Source organism: Balaenoptera musculus, chromosome X, assembly GCF_009873245.2.
Source record: "Balaenoptera musculus isolate JJ_BM4_2016_0621 chromosome X, mBalMus1.pri.v3, whole genome shotgun sequence".
In the NCBI taxonomy this organism is placed as follows: Eukaryota; Metazoa; Chordata; class Mammalia; order Artiodactyla; family Balaenopteridae; genus Balaenoptera; species Balaenoptera musculus.
This window is the reverse complement of record NC_045806.1, coordinates 119,342,504-119,357,866: the sequence shown is the minus strand read 5'-3', so window position 1 is coordinate 119,357,866 and position 15,363 is coordinate 119,342,504. Positions and strand designations below refer to the sequence as shown.

General features: G+C 42.1%; 1 protein-coding gene across 1 annotated transcript; it reads left to right on the top strand.

Moving 5' to 3' along the window:
- The first annotated feature begins 253 nt into the window (after positions 1 to 253).
- On the top strand, positions 254 to 10,333 carry SLITRK4 (SLIT and NTRK like family member 4). The gene is made up of 2 exons (XM_036839139.1): positions 254 to 345; positions 4,051 to 10,333. The coding sequence occupies exon 2, from the start codon at positions 4,101 to 4,103 to the stop codon at positions 6,615 to 6,617; it is 2,517 nt and encodes an 838-aa protein (XP_036695034.1). The 5' UTR covers positions 254 to 345; positions 4,051 to 4,100; the 3' UTR covers positions 6,618 to 10,333.
- The last annotated feature ends 5,030 nt before the right edge of the window (positions 10,334 to 15,363 follow it).

Genomic DNA, 15,363 nt, shown 5'->3' with positions numbered 1-15,363 from the left:
GGATGGGGGACTGCGGGAGGCCTCGGGAATGTGCTGGGGTCGAGGTGCATGAGTGTCGGGAGGTAGGTTTGCGTGTGTGCCCGGGGGGGAGGCGGGGGCGGGGAATCAGCGCTTGTATGTAAAGGTGCAGCCCGTGTGCGAGGGGCTGGGCGCGCGCGCGGTGTCTGGCCGGGGGCGCGCGCGCGCGCGCCGCTGCCCGCCTGCTCGCCTGCGAGGGCTGCTCTTTGGGTTTGACGGGCAAGCGGGCGCGGAGGAGCTCGAGGTCGAATCACATATAGACCGTTGCGGAAACTGCAGCGCGGATCGCGGCGCGGAAGGCCCTGCTAGAGCCGCCGGGGTCCGGAGGTGGGTGAATTTCCAGCGGGGGCTGCGGGAGCTGCAGGAGCTGCACCGACACGCGCGGCCTCTTCCCCCAGCTCAGCCCGGCAGCGCGCGCGTGTGTGTGTGTGTGAGTGTGTGTGTGTGTGTGTTGTGCGGGCGCGTGCGCGTGGAGAGGGGCAGGTAGCTTATTATTTTTAGTTTGGGTCGTGTTGGTTTGGGGCGAGCTGAGTGGCCAAAGCGGCTGTAGTGGCTACCTCCCGCCTCCCGCGCGCCCTGCTTGCCTGCCCACGGCGCGGTCGCAAGTCCCTGAGGACCAAAAGAATCTGGTGTCCTTAGCATCGCTGCCCCCCGGGCGGCCGGGGCGACAGGGAAAGTGTCCTGTCTAGGGTGATAAGGGCTGTCGGGGCCGCTGCGCTGGGCTGGGCTCTGTTTTCTGCGTCCCCCTCGCAGGCACTCTAGGCGAACGTAGATCTGGGGCTCCAGGCAGTGGCCCGCGAGCTGGTCGGAGACTGCTGGCACCCGGCAAGACAGGGAATACGAGAGAGGCCGGTGGGTAACTCATAAAATCCTGCAAAGCCGGGAAGCGCTGGCAGCGCGACTTTGCAAGATGCCCGAATGTTGAGCTGATTTCTGGCTTAGTGACAGCAGCATTATGTGGCTGGCCGGCGGTGGGGGAAGGGTAGGGGTGGGCGCGCAAGGGGGAGCCTGGGCCGCCGCTCTCGGCCACGGAGCCGCAGGGTCACTCTGCCTGTGACAAGCGGGCCAGTGACGCCCCAGTGGCCATCACCCTCGTGGCCTGAGCCGGCCACCCCTTCCCCCTCAACCACCGCACGCCCGGGTCTATTAGAGGCCGACGGAAACTCCGGCAGCTGCCCCTTGTGGGGCTGGAGCGCGCGGAGAAATGTGTGCGCAGCGGGGCTGAAGGCCCCCGCGACATCCCGAGCGGTCCCCGCCTCCGCTGACGGGCTCACGAGGCTGCCGCTCGGGCTTGGGACCCGGGAGGGGGCTGCGTGCCGGCTCCGGGCACCGAGATGCGGCAAAACATTGCGGTACGCGCCATCGCCGGAGGCCCCTCCAGCCGCGTCGCTGCCGGCCCGAGGTAGCGCACAGGGGGCGGCGGGGACCGCGTCTCTCCGCGAAGCCCCCCACGCGCGCCCTAGGCGGGAGGGCGTAGGTTTCCCGTGCCGGCTCCGGGGAAGCCACCTCGGCCCACCCTCCCCGGCCGTCGGCCCCCTGCAGGTCGGGTCCCTCCTCGCGGAAGCGGAGCGCCAGGCGCCGCGCTCGGGTGGATGCCGGATTTGTGGTAAGGCCAGGTTTGTGCAGTCCTGGCCGGCCGTGGGAGCCGGGCGTCTTGCGCGCCACAGAGAGCGAGAGACCGAGAGGTGGATAGGGAGACGGGCCGCCGTGGTCACCCCGAGAGATGGCTTTTGGTACTCAACTCATACTTTGTGGGTTTGCTTTTTTCTTTTTGCCTTCCCCCCCTCCCCCGATTTTAAAATGTACATATTTTAGTGGTACCATGTGAATATGAGGTTTCTTTCGCTTCATTCATTGCCCCTTTCCCTTCTGGGGGGCTCCCTGCTCCTTGCTCTGTTTCTTCCTCTCTCCGCTTCTCCTTGGTCTCTTGTCCTTTCAGTCCCTCTTCCCCTCTCTCCTTGGCGGATCGACTCCCCCTCTCCCTCGCTTCGTCCTCCAGCTGCCTGCGGCTTCTGTTTCATGCGAGCTGCATTTGGGAACTTCTAGCTCGTCCTTGCGCTTTTTTTCCCCCTTGCTACTTAAAGTAGAAATGACGAGGAGGAGGGCAGCTCCTTATGCAATTTCGGATCTGTTGATGCTCCTTGTTCTTGGGTTTTGTACTGAATTCAGGTATCCAGGTGTTTGGTTTGGTTTGGTTGCTTCTGAATTTCTTTGCGCGGGGCGGGGGGAGGGGGGAGGGGGGAGGGCGGGGGTAGTAACAAGAAAAGACTCTAATGAACCAGAGTAGCTGTTGAAAACCAGATCTGTAGGAAGGCCAAAGAGCATGTGTAATTTTGATTTTACAATGAAAGTTAGTTTGGATGATGTCATACTTTAAAATTATGACTTCTTTCTGCACTGCCAATCAAGCTATCACTGTGAATTGGGGAAATGCACGTCTATGTGACAGCCAAGGAGCATCTCGGCAGTGCTGGCTGTATTCCGAACCAAACTACTCAAAATGCAAATCTTCCTGGGTCGTGGCTAACGAATTGTCTACCTTGAGGCATGTTCGGTTTTATCACTAGCTGATTCCTCGTGGGCAAAATAAACAAAGGAGTTTCTGAGTGACACTTCTCTCTTTGTATCATTCCCTCATTGTGTGTTCCTGGGTAATTTATTTATTTAATTAATATTTGGTGGTAACCATATTGAAATTGTGGCCAGCTTCCCATTCCAGATGGAAAACACTCACACGGCTAAAATTGCATCAGTAAAATGCACAGTGCTTGCTGTTCCTTTTAATCTTTTCCATGAAGCATCGCATGTATTTGTATATGCATGCAGTATGGAAGGAATTGGCAGCCACGGGTTAATTTGCTAAGCATGAAACTCCACTAAGTGATTCTTGATTTGTTTGTAGACAGGGACAGGGGGTGGTCATATTGGGAGGGGGGGTGTTTGGGAACTGATGATTTTAGGGCAAACATTGGCTGTGCTAAATGTATCTGGCGCTGCAGATAAAGCCACCCAGGGATTGTAGTGTGTGAACTCCTCTTCATCAGCAGTGGCGGTCTGTGGTCCAAGTGAAGGAGATCGGCATCTGAGCCAAGCGTTAGTCGGACCTGGGTTCAAAATGGCACACAGAGGAATGGGAGAGGGCCAGGGAAGCAGGAGAGCCAGTATTGGGGGGTGGGAAGGCTGTCTGGACATCAGCTAGGCAGTGCAGGGGCAAGCAGGTTTCTCTCCTGCTTTCGGGGACCCAAAGACAAAAGGCATTTTTTCCCCCTGCTTGGGAAATGACTGACAGGAAGCTAGATACCGTTTATTTACCTGAAACTCAAATTTGGCCGTCTTCTACTTGGTTATTTTTCTGGAACCTCACAGGGTCATCTGTGGGCCTTTTTTGTTTTTGTTTTTTTTGCAGTGTAGAGCAGTGTACAGGAGTGAACTGATTCATGGCAATGTGCTCACCTCTGGCTGAAGCTCAGACAAGTATCTTTCTAGGGTTTCTTCCATCTTGATCTTTTGACTGTCCCCTCTACAGGCACCCAGTCCTCCCATCGCCATCCTTCATGGAACCCAGGGCCCTAATATCTTCTCTGCCTGGCTTCTTACCAAGCTGAAGCCTAGAGAGTAGACATTTACAAATTGAAATTCCTTTGTGGTGCTATAGTTGATGTTCTGCGATCAGTCATTTGAGTCGCCAATAGGAAGCTTAAGGTCTGGATTCAAGGGTGAAATTTGGTGGTCCAAGTAAAAAAAAAACGATTTTCAGATTGTTCAGGTTTAAGCCTGACCAGCAATCTTTTTTTCCTGTTGTTTGTTGTGTGTTCTGCACATGTAAGATTTGCATAAACTATAGGCATGGAAATAAAATGTATGGTATTTTTGGTGGTTCTTGTTTGACTGAGTGAGAATACTTGGAGTTTTGGGTGCCTTAAAAATACAAAGCTAATTATTATAGCCATGTGTTCGCTATGGTATGATTTAAGCACAAATTCTTCTTCAAGTAATGATCATTGAAAACAATGTTTTCTTTTTATTTTTTAGATTATTTCTCTTTATTCAGAAGCGTAACGTTGTTTGCTGATTGCAAGAAGATGTTTCTTTGGCTCTTTCTGATTTTGTCAGCCCTGATTTCTTCAACAAATGCAGATTCTGACATATCGGTGGAAATTTGCAATGTGTGTTCCTGCGTGTCAGTTGAGAATGTGCTATATGTCAACTGTGAGAAGGTTTCAGTCTACAGGCCAAATCAGCTGAAACCCCCTTGGTCCAATTTTTATCACCTCAATTTCCAAAACAATTTTTTAAATATCCTCTACCCAAATACATTCTTGAATTTTTCACATGCAGTATCCCTGCAGCTGGGAAATAATAAACTGCAGAACATTGAGGGAGGAGCCTTCCTTGGTCTCAGTGCATTAAAGCAGTTGCACTTGAACAACAATGAATTAAAGATTCTCCGAGCTGACACTTTCCTTGGCATTGAGAACTTGGAGTATCTCCAGGCTGACTACAATTTAATCAAGTATATTGAACGCGGAGCTTTCAATAAGCTCCACAAACTGAAAGTTCTCATTCTTAATGACAATCTGATTTCCTTCCTTCCTGATAATATTTTCCGATTCGCATCTTTGACCCATCTGGATATACGAGGGAACAGAATTCAGAAGCTCCCCTATATCGGAGTTCTGGAACACATAGGCCGTGTCGTCGAATTACAACTGGAAGATAACCCTTGGAACTGTAGCTGTGATTTGTTGCCTTTAAAAGCTTGGCTGGAGAATATGCCATATAACATTTACATAGGAGAAGCTATCTGTGAAACGCCCAGTGACTTATACGGAAGGCTTTTAAAAGAAACCAACAAACAAGAATTATGCCCCATGGGCACAGGCAGTGATTTTGACGTGCGAGTCCTCCCTCCGTCTCAGCTGGAAAATAGCTACACCACTCCCAACGGTCACACCACCCAAACGTCCTTACACAGGTTGGTGACCAAACCACCGAAAACGACAAATCCATCCAAGATCTCTGGAATCGTGGCAGGCAAAGCCCTCTCCAACCGCAATCTCAGCCAGATTGTCTCTTACCAAACCAGGGTGCCTCCCCTTACACCTTGCCCAGCACCTTGCTTCTGCAAAACCCATCCTTCAGATCTGGGACTGAGTGTCAACTGCCAAGAGAAAAACATCCAGTCCATGTCTGAACTGATACCGAAACCTTTAAATGCCAAGAAGTTGCACGTCAACGGCAACAGCATCAAAGATGTGGACATCTCCGACTTCACCGAGTTCGAAGGACTTGACCTGCTTCATTTAGGCAGCAATCAGATTACTGTGATCAAGGGAGACATATTCCGCAATCTCACGAATTTACGCAGGCTGTATCTCAACGGCAATCAGATCGAAAGACTCTATCCCGAAATATTTTCAGGCCTTCATAACCTGCAGTATCTGTATTTGGAATACAACTTGATTAAGGAAATCTTAGCGGGCACCTTTGACTCGATGCCAAACTTGCAGCTCCTGTACTTAAATAATAATCTCTTAAAGAGCCTGCCCGTGTACATTTTCTCAGGAGCACCCCTTGCTAGACTGAACCTGAGGAACAACAAGTTCATGTACCTGCCTGTCAGCGGGGTCCTGGATCAGCTGCAGTCTCTTACGCAGATCGACTTGGAGGGCAACCCATGGGACTGCACTTGTGACTTGGTGGCATTAAAGCTGTGGCTGGAGAAGCTGAAAGACGGGATTGTCATGAAAGAACTGAAGTGTGAGACACCCGTGCAGTTTGCCAACATCGAACTGAAGTCCCTCAAAAATGAAATCTTATGTCCCAAGCTCTTAAACAAGCCATCGGCACCCTTCACAAGTCCTGCACCTGCCGTTACATTCACCAGCCCACTGGGGCCCATTCGCAGTCCTCCCGGTGGCCCAGTGCCTCTGTCGATTTTAATCCTCAGCATCTTAGTGGTTCTCATCTTAACTGTGTTTGTTGCTTTCTGCCTTCTTGTTTTCGTGCTGAGACGAAACAAGAAGCCCACGGTGAAGCACGAAGGCCTGGGGAACCCTGAGTGCGGCTCCGTGCAGCTGCAGCTGAGAAAACACGACCACAAAACCAACAAAAAAGACGGACTGGGCACAGAAGCTTTCATTCCGCAAACCATAGAGCAGATGAGCAAGAGCCACACGTGTGGCTTGAAAGAATCCGAAACCGGGTTTATGTTTTCCGATCCTCCAGGCCAGAAAGTCATGATGAGAAATGTCCCTGACAAGGAAAAAGATGTACTGCATGTGGATACCAGGAAGAGACTGAGCACCATAGATGAGCTGGATGAATTATTCCCGAGCAGGGATTCCAATGTGTTTATTCAGAATTTTCTCGAAAGCAAAAAGGAGTACAATAGCATAGGCGTCAGTGGCTTTGAGATCCGCTATCCTGAAAAACAACAAGACAAAAAAAACAAGAAGTCACTGATAGGCGGCAACCACAGTAAAATTGTTGTGGAGCAAAGGAAGAGCAGCGAGTATTTTGAACTGAAGGCAAAACTCCAGAGTTCCCCCGACTACCTACAGGTCCTTGAGGAGCAGACAGCTTTGAACAAGATCTAGGTCATGCAATCTTACTTCCTACAGAGGACATTTATTTAATGATGAAAGTGCCTTTTGTTGACTTCTAACTTCCAAATACTATATTATCAATAGGCATAGAGGCAGGTGTTTCCAAGGGTGTCTCATTAACTGTAGCTGCAAAGATGTGTCCTGTAGAAGAGAATTCCCTTAATAGATTTTACTACATAAAACCTATACTGTGGAGTCCTGTGGGGATACTGCAAACTCTATTGCCAAAGGGATGCTTTATATACATAATTCACTGAATTTAACCTCAAGAGGCAAATCTGTTTTGTACCCCAATGCAAAACCTTCGTCTCTGTGCTCTGTAAAGCAAACTCAAGAAAACTGTACCAGTGTTTGTGCCTCAGCTGGGTCCTTCATCTTGCACGTAGATTCAGTTGGTGGAACTGGAATATTCCTTTTGATTTGTGGCATTGTAACAACTCTGTGTAAAGATTCTCTGAAAAGTTAAAAAAAAAAAAAAAGCATGCCAAGAGAGAACATTCGATAGTATTTGTAAATCGGTAACCTTTACGGCCTGCATCTTGAAACTGCTGGATTTATAATGTTAAATTGTGCAAATATTTGTTTAAAATATACCATGCATTACATAACTATAAAATAAATTTGAACACTTTAAGTATTACCTGTCTAGACATAAAACCTAAAAGAGAAAAAAAAAATCAACGTGAGTTACCTAGCGTTTGTGGTGATCTGAAGAAATACGTGATGTTTATCAGAATTAAACATGGCTCAAATTCAACTAATATTAGAGTTTGTTCTCAGTTATGTGAAATACCCACAATCCTTTAAAGGTTGTCCAAAATTAGCAAAGTGCTTACCGTGTGAGCGCACCCAAAGCTATTTTTGTAACATAATTCATATTTATGAAGTACTTTGTATACTAAATAGGAAAATATGTACTCCTTAATCTGTATTTAATATGCCTGACTTGTTTTCCTGATCACAGGGAATTTATCAATAAGTATACATTTAGACAGCAAAAATATACCAAACTGAAACTGAAGCTTATGTGTACAGAAATATTCTGGACATTGTGATCAGGTATCATTTAAAAACAAAACAAAACAAAAAAACACACAAAAAACAAAAGTACAAAAAAACAGTTCTGTGCTATTCTTGAGAATTTAGCATATTATCTTCAGATTTGTTACCAACTGTGCATTTTAAAATAGGTTCCTTTGTTTTATAGACTGTGTGTGGGGCAGTTGTCATTTGCCATCGCTTGTCTTGCTTTTCAGGATTCTATGAACTGAATTCAAATAGTTTTCACTACAAATATTTAAAAAATTAATGAGTAAGGTTAATAGTTATATCTTGTATGCATCAGTATCCTGTTCTTTCATCATTCTGACTACTATCAGATAATCAAGTAGAACAGTAAACATCATGGTAATCGTGGCTATCAAAGCCACACTGTAAAATGCTTTCATTGGTCTCAGATGAGTTCACAGTCTGCAAGTACAAATGATATGCCACTGTGTTTGCTTGTGCTGTTAACTTCTAAGTCAAAATTGGTCAAAGGAAGGAAGCACTTGATCATGGGAGATATTTTAATATTTTTAGGTTCTCCTGATTAGCAAAGGAACATCCTGAAACACACTGCCTTCTTGGCCTGCCTGCATATGTATATTTTTCCTGCTCCATGTCTTTATAATTACTGTATTGATCAGTAAGGTGACCAAGAAGGTAAACGTAGGCCTTCTTCATGAATTTCAAGCGGCACGTGTTTTGGTGCAGCTTCTAAAATGATATTATGGTTAACATCGTAACAGCAGTCCCTTTATTAATGACTAATTCCAGGGCTTTATGTGTTTGTTGCAAGATAAAAAACAAACAAACAAACAACTTGGCATTCTTGGAGGTGTGTGTGTGTGTGTGTTTGGGTGTACATGCATACATATAGATAATTTGGAGATTTTTGTTAAATAGCAAAATAAATTGTCTCCATATGTATGTGCTGGTGCTCTTAAAACTTTAATGTGTAATTTTAATTTTCATGACAATGTCTGTGAAAACTTTATATGAATATTAAAAATAAATAAACAAATGCTTTCTGATCTTGAAAGAAAAGACATGAAGATGTGTGCCCAACAGCCTGTTTGCTTCTACAATTTCATAAGAACTTTTAATATGCCGTTACCATGCTCACATGCATCCATGGATTAAAGGGCTCCTAATGCATACTGACAGGATAAAGATGGGAAAGCTGCAAAGAAAGTTTTCATTTATTCTGTCAATAAAGTATGGATTGAGGAATCTTAAGTAGGTGCTTATGGGAGGAACCGGAAAGCTCTATCCATGATCTGGGGATGATAGGTCATTGGGATGATGGCTTTTATTCAGTGTGGTGATGCTTTGAAGAGGTTTCAATGGCGAGAGTACCTGCCTCCGTCTCAAAGCTTGCTGTAGCGTATTGGCTATCTCATACTCTTCTTCTGAAAGGTATAAATGTTCATCTTTTCCAAAAAAAAATAATAATAATAATTTAAATGTATGTGGTTCTTTGGAGGTTCTAATTGTAAGTGAATGACAGTAACAAATCCTTGGTTAAGGCTGATCTATTTTCCTTAACTGAAGTCATTGTGCCTACCTTATACAATGTATATGAATTTACACCTGTCTCTCATTAGTTCTACTCGTACATTTTATGATAATGTAGTTAGGCATAAGTTTTGAGTTGAGTACAAGAGCAGTTAAAATACTGTTATCTACATTGTGTTGGTTTCAACTATAACCTTGATGTTAGTTTAACCCCTTGAGGAATGATCTATATGTCGGTACAGCATTTTTAGTGGAATTTGATTCAAATCTAGAAAATCCAAGAAGAGCTCATTTCTAATGTGGTTTGACACATCATGGGCTTCTTGGCATTGTATCATGTGTTTGGACTCTGTTAGGATGGTGGCAAAGGCAATTAGATCCTTTGAAATCAGTGAAGAGGTGGAGATAATATATTATGTCCATGGAATATAAATCAAGTTTTAAATTATTTTTTTATGAAATCAATAAAGATGATTCCATTCTTTAAAAGGAAATCTTTGTGTAATTTTATGAGAAAGCAGCTATTAAAATATGGTGATTCAAGTCTATAAGTCAATTTATATTCTATATTTAGTTTTCCATTCTGAATGATAAAGTGAATAAATATATTAATAGGAAAATCATTTCAAGACCAGCTTTCTTTCGTTGATTTTAAAAAACACTTAATTTCTTTAAGCCATAAGGATGCATACATTATACAGGGCATGGCCTCATGAGTAACGTCAACAGGTGTTGCAGAAATAACAACACATCTAGAAATGTATGGCAGTAATATTAATCTATGATATATTTTGCATGATTTGTACATTGACATTGTATGAAATGAGCACAGTGAGTTTTTTTTGTTGTTGTTGTTATTGTCGCATCCAAAGAGCTGGGGAGAAAATATATTAAGAATGTATTTATAATCACTATTTTGAAATAAAGTAAAGAAAATACATTGTATTGTTTTTACCCTGATTTGATTATTAGTATTTAGGTTAGTTTATAAGACAAAAATCAAGTAATGCTATAAAAGCTAATGTAAATCACAGAAAGGAACTGTTTTAATGACTTTTGTTTGCTTTTAATAACATCAAGGTATTAGAGAGTCTTTATTAAATGCCATTTTTATGAAAGTATTAATAAAATTGTTTGCTACAATGGTATTTCTGAAGCAACACTTTGTTAAATATATTTATCTTTCCACTATTTTTCAGAAGAAATAAAGCAGTACCCAAATTGATCTTTACACCCAGATTTGAGGGTAAGACACAGAGCTTTAGAATACTGTTTGTATTAAACTTAATTGCTAAATCTATGTTAAGAGATGTTTTCCTTTCGAACATCTTTGCAATTTGTATTCCTTTCCACTGGCAGCCTCTTTGGAGAAGAGCCAAACAGTGCCAAGATCAACATGCTTTGATTCTTCCCCATTCCCATGGATCAGTTGGAATCTGACATAACTGCAGATAAGCAAATATTAATATTCAATCTTAACTATTTAAATACTTTTAGAAAACTTCAGGTCCTCTATAATCCACGCCCAGCTTGATTGGTTACAGTTAATTACCCATTTCTGGGGTTGACTGTGATTTTTATTTGGTTCTTTCAAAGATGACCAAAATCATCAATCCATCATTTGGTTGAGAAAAATGAACTAATTGCATTATGGTTAATTTGAAGGCAGGAAAAATTATAAACAGGCCAATAAAGTGGACTTAAGGCATGTTTTCTTATGGGAAGAGATGGAAAGACAGAGGGAAACAGAGAGAGAACATAAATTAACATTGCTGTGGTCTAGCTCTATAGCCAGCTATGCTGAAGACCTGAACAGTATAGATAGCACGTATGAATACTTCTGGACTAAATGTTTTATGTATCACAGGAAATACATCACGTGATGGTGTGACATTTTAGTTTTTTTGAGTACTGAGCACAGGGCTTTTGGTCCCAGCCAGTCAGTTATATAGACAAGGGGCATCAAATAAAGGTTTGGCTTCATTCCAGTGCTCAGTCAGTTAGTCCCTATGGTCAGATGGGCTGAGCTAAAATATCCTGCTTGTGGCTTCATTCACTGGCAACAAATCTCAAGTTCAATTGTTAACCTTCAATCTCAGATTTTCTGGGGAATCTGTCCTTTGTTAAATTAAAAGCAAATGGGAGGCTAAATGAATTTTAATAATTTATTTTGTACAAAACTGCCCTTAGTCTAATTTTGAATTTCATTTGTTTCAGTTTCCACTGGTTGATAAGATTGCATTTTAGAAAGGTTACTCAAGGAAGGAAAACTGCGTTGTCTATCTCGTATGAAGCTCTGTGACTTTTTAATTCTTTAAAGATTATTTTTAGCCTGTTGTTTCCTATGTCTACAGAGGAAAAATGAACGAGGGCTCTGAGACAACTACTTGAATACTTTGAGCCAAATAATTGCTACTGAGAATAAAAAGATTCAAATGTTTCATTAAATCATAATTAGTAGATCCGCTGACTATAGAACCCAGAACCAGGAAAGAATTACTCAGCCCTCCACCTTCGTTTGCTTTTGTATACGCTGGCTAAATAGAAATTCTGGTGATTCAATAATACAACAAAAATGAGAAATTACTTGTTTAACTTAAAAAGCTCATGAATAAGGCCTTCAGAGAGATGATCTGAATATGTAATGAAAAATATAAAATATCACTCTCAAATTAGCTATAGGAAGCAAATAGTCATCTAAAGTTCCTAAACAATCTATTTCTCTTAGTTGGCACCTCACAAATACTAGCTCGTGTCATACACTGCTGGTTACCAGCCTTTGAAAATGATAGTGAGTTCTGTTCTCCCTATTAAGACTTGCAATGTATATTTCCATCATTGTTCCATGTAAACTGAACCATTGTGGTAAAATTCTGGAGTTGATACTCAGTAATTTTAATGCTGTTTTCACTAATAAGTCTTTCCTTATAGGTCATATTTGTAGCCATTCAGTGTGTTTATTAGTGTGACATTAGTAAAGCTCAACATCAAAAAGAAATGTAAATAATCTGGTTTTTAGATGATGCATTGTTCCATTCGTTTATACAGCAGGCCAGGTCTACCTACCTACACACACACACACACACACACACACACACATACACACTCACAGAGGAATACATGCAAAGAGTGAATTATGCACAAAGGGAATTATTTAGTTGATGTAAACAAATACAATGTTTCTGCCCTGACTGTGTAGATTTTTCAGATCAAAGTAGGTGTTAGGGCCCAAATGATAATTTGCCTTCTTTTTGCTTCACTTTAAATTGCAGCTTGACCACTGTGGCATAGATAGTAGAAATTAGGCCCTGTTTATCTCCCAGGACTTGCTTGGATTTCAGTAATGTCTACTGTCTTGAGATTTGCTTTTTATTTTCCTTATTTGTTAACTTTATCATAATTATCGTCCTCAGTCTCTAAACTTCCTTGTTGTATAGCGCAGTATGGAATTGCCAGGTAACCAACCAAGGTGCAAATCAGTGTGGCTACTACCTTTCACAAATATTATCCAGAGAACCAGGTAGGGACATGTAGATCCAAAATGAAGAACCCCAGGATGAGGGTTTGATTTGAAATTATTAGGACATGGAGGTTAAAAAAAGAAGAAAAAGCAGGTCGAAATGACTGACTAAAGAGCTCTGGCAAACGAGTATTAAGAGAACAAGAATCATGGTAAAATATGTCAAATCTTAGACTCCTTTCTCCCTACTCTCTTTCTCTGCTTCATTTCTTTTAGATATATAGGAAAACCAGGCTGTATCAACACAACACTAGTAATTCAGGTTTTTAAAGAATTCACTGGTCAATGAAAACAACTTAGTTACCTTTTCAGCCTCCATGGAATTCTTTCCTGGGATGACTGTCATCATGGACGGACTTATTGTCAGGGCCTCCTGGTGCAGCTCTAGCTGTAAAAAAACCCAATAAATAGCAAATGTGTTTAATGAGAATAGGAGGTGAAACATGCATATTACATATAATGACTTTTGATAGGAGGCAAAATAAATCGATACAAATATTTGGGTTCCTAATCTTGTGGTAAAAAGCTGCTAGGCCTTTTGGTTTGTTTTCAGAAATTGTATTTCAATACAAATTACCAAGTGCATATTTCAGATGCCATTTCCTGCTAGAAGCCCCAGGAAGCCATGTCTCTGCCATGGGTCCCCTTGCTCCATAGCGGGATGTGTCACATTTGCCAAGTCCTCCCTGCTGGAAATTCTTCTCTTCTGCTGTTATAAACAGCCAACGTCACCTATGGCATGGGCTAGTTTAGGGAGATTTTTTTTCACTGTTGTTTCATTGTCAGTGGCAGTACACACAAAAAATCTAGGATTCTATGTCCAAGCATCTATTTGCCTCTGTAATATCACAACTAGAGATCATTCCGTTGTACGTATTTCCCACATTGCTATATTTGTTTTTATTTACCAGCTATCTTCCAGCCCACAGCAGCTACTGGTTGTTTTATTCATAGCTCTGTCAAAGTGGAGGGTAATCTCCACCCTGGAAACTCACAGTTATTTATAGAAAGAATCATCACACTTCTATCTGCTCATTTCCTTCTATAACTTCTAGAAATATAGAAAATGTAGTACACTAAGTGATTGATTTAAAAGGAAGTCTTGCTGACACAAAAATAATTATAAGAAGAGAGAGTGAGTTATCAGGAAACAAGTCAACGTTAGGATTTCTTGCATTTTCGATTTCCTTGCATTGGAATTGGAGTGCAATGCTTTCTCTCCTGAGCTGGATTCAAAAAAATCAGGTTGCACTCTGGAGTCCCTGCAGTAACTCAAGTAGTATATTATTGCTGATATGTGGGCAGGTTTGTCATGTGTTGCTTATAAACATGGCTGTTACTTTCTCCTTGCACCCTCTATTTCAGGAAATATTCCTTTGCTCAGACTTGGCACCATGAAAATTCACAAAGCATTTTTTTTTCTAGATGTAACTAAGCAGTTCCACAGAAATATGTATTGTAAACTGGATAAAACCATCAGGATTAAGAAGAGAACTAGTGTGTCCTTAGGAAAAGAGGGATTTTAAGAGAACCCCAATACAGACATTTTATTAAAATTCCAGTGAGCTCACCTTCCTTGGAACTTGTTGACTTTTTGTAGGCTTCAATGTGTGCATCGTGAGAGAAGTAGGACTCTGTACAGACTCTGCATAATCCTCTTGGTTGCCTAGACTGTGCCGCAGTGTAGGATGTGTGAGCAGTAACTTGGTTATTTAATCCCAAATGCATATCTGATTTCAGCTGCTCATTTGAATGTAAACACATTGGAGAACGACAGTTTCTAAATAGTGCTCTTACTATAACCAAGTGAGACTGTTCTAAACAGTCTTTATTCCATCTGAAATGTCATCAGAGTGGGCTTAAATCAAGACCCTGTTGGTGAGTAGTCGTCTTCAATGTTTAAGAACCATTATAAGAAGATGGGAGCATACATACCCATTGAATTTCCAAATCAGATCGTTTTGTTCCAATTCCTTTCCTTTTGGAAGAGCAGCTAGGGCTTGAGCGGGAAGGTGACTTGCCCAATGTCAAACAACACATGAAGGCCAATCTGGTCTACGTCCTGATTCTCCTGACTCACAGGATAATGTTATTTCCATTACACTGTTCTATTTGGAAGTTCCAGAGGGGAGAGTGAAGATCTGTGGGTGACGCTTCAGGGAAACATTCCAATGTGGCAGAAGGACATTTTCCATAAGGTTTTATGGCAGCCTATAACTGGAATGAGCTAGATTCCCAAATACAGAATTCTTTGTCCACGGAGGTGTCCAAAGTTCGAATGGTTCTGACAAGGAGGATGAATGTCATTCAAAAAAATTTATTTGAATGCAAATTTAGACCAGATGATCTTGGAGAACACTCTTAACTCTAAGATCCAAGGATTCTCTGATTTATACCCTGAAGTCATTTATCCAGCAAGTTAAATATGTATTTGCTCCCAAACATTCAAATACCAGATCTATAGTAGTTTAATTACTATTACATGTTACCTGCTAGACAGTAGAATAACAAATCCATAACCCAAAGTTCCAGTTAGATATTAAACATCATTTTAAAAGGGACATAAATTTCACTCTCATTTTTAGCATTTTCATGTTGTGAACATTCCAAAAAGAATACTCTCTGATGTTTAATTTTTTTTTATAAAGGAAAAAAACA

Coding starts and splice junctions, on each gene's coding strand:
- SLITRK4 (XM_036839139.1), top strand. CDS start 4,101: ATGTTTCTTTGGCTCTTTCTGATTTTGTCAGCCCTGATTTCTTCAACA.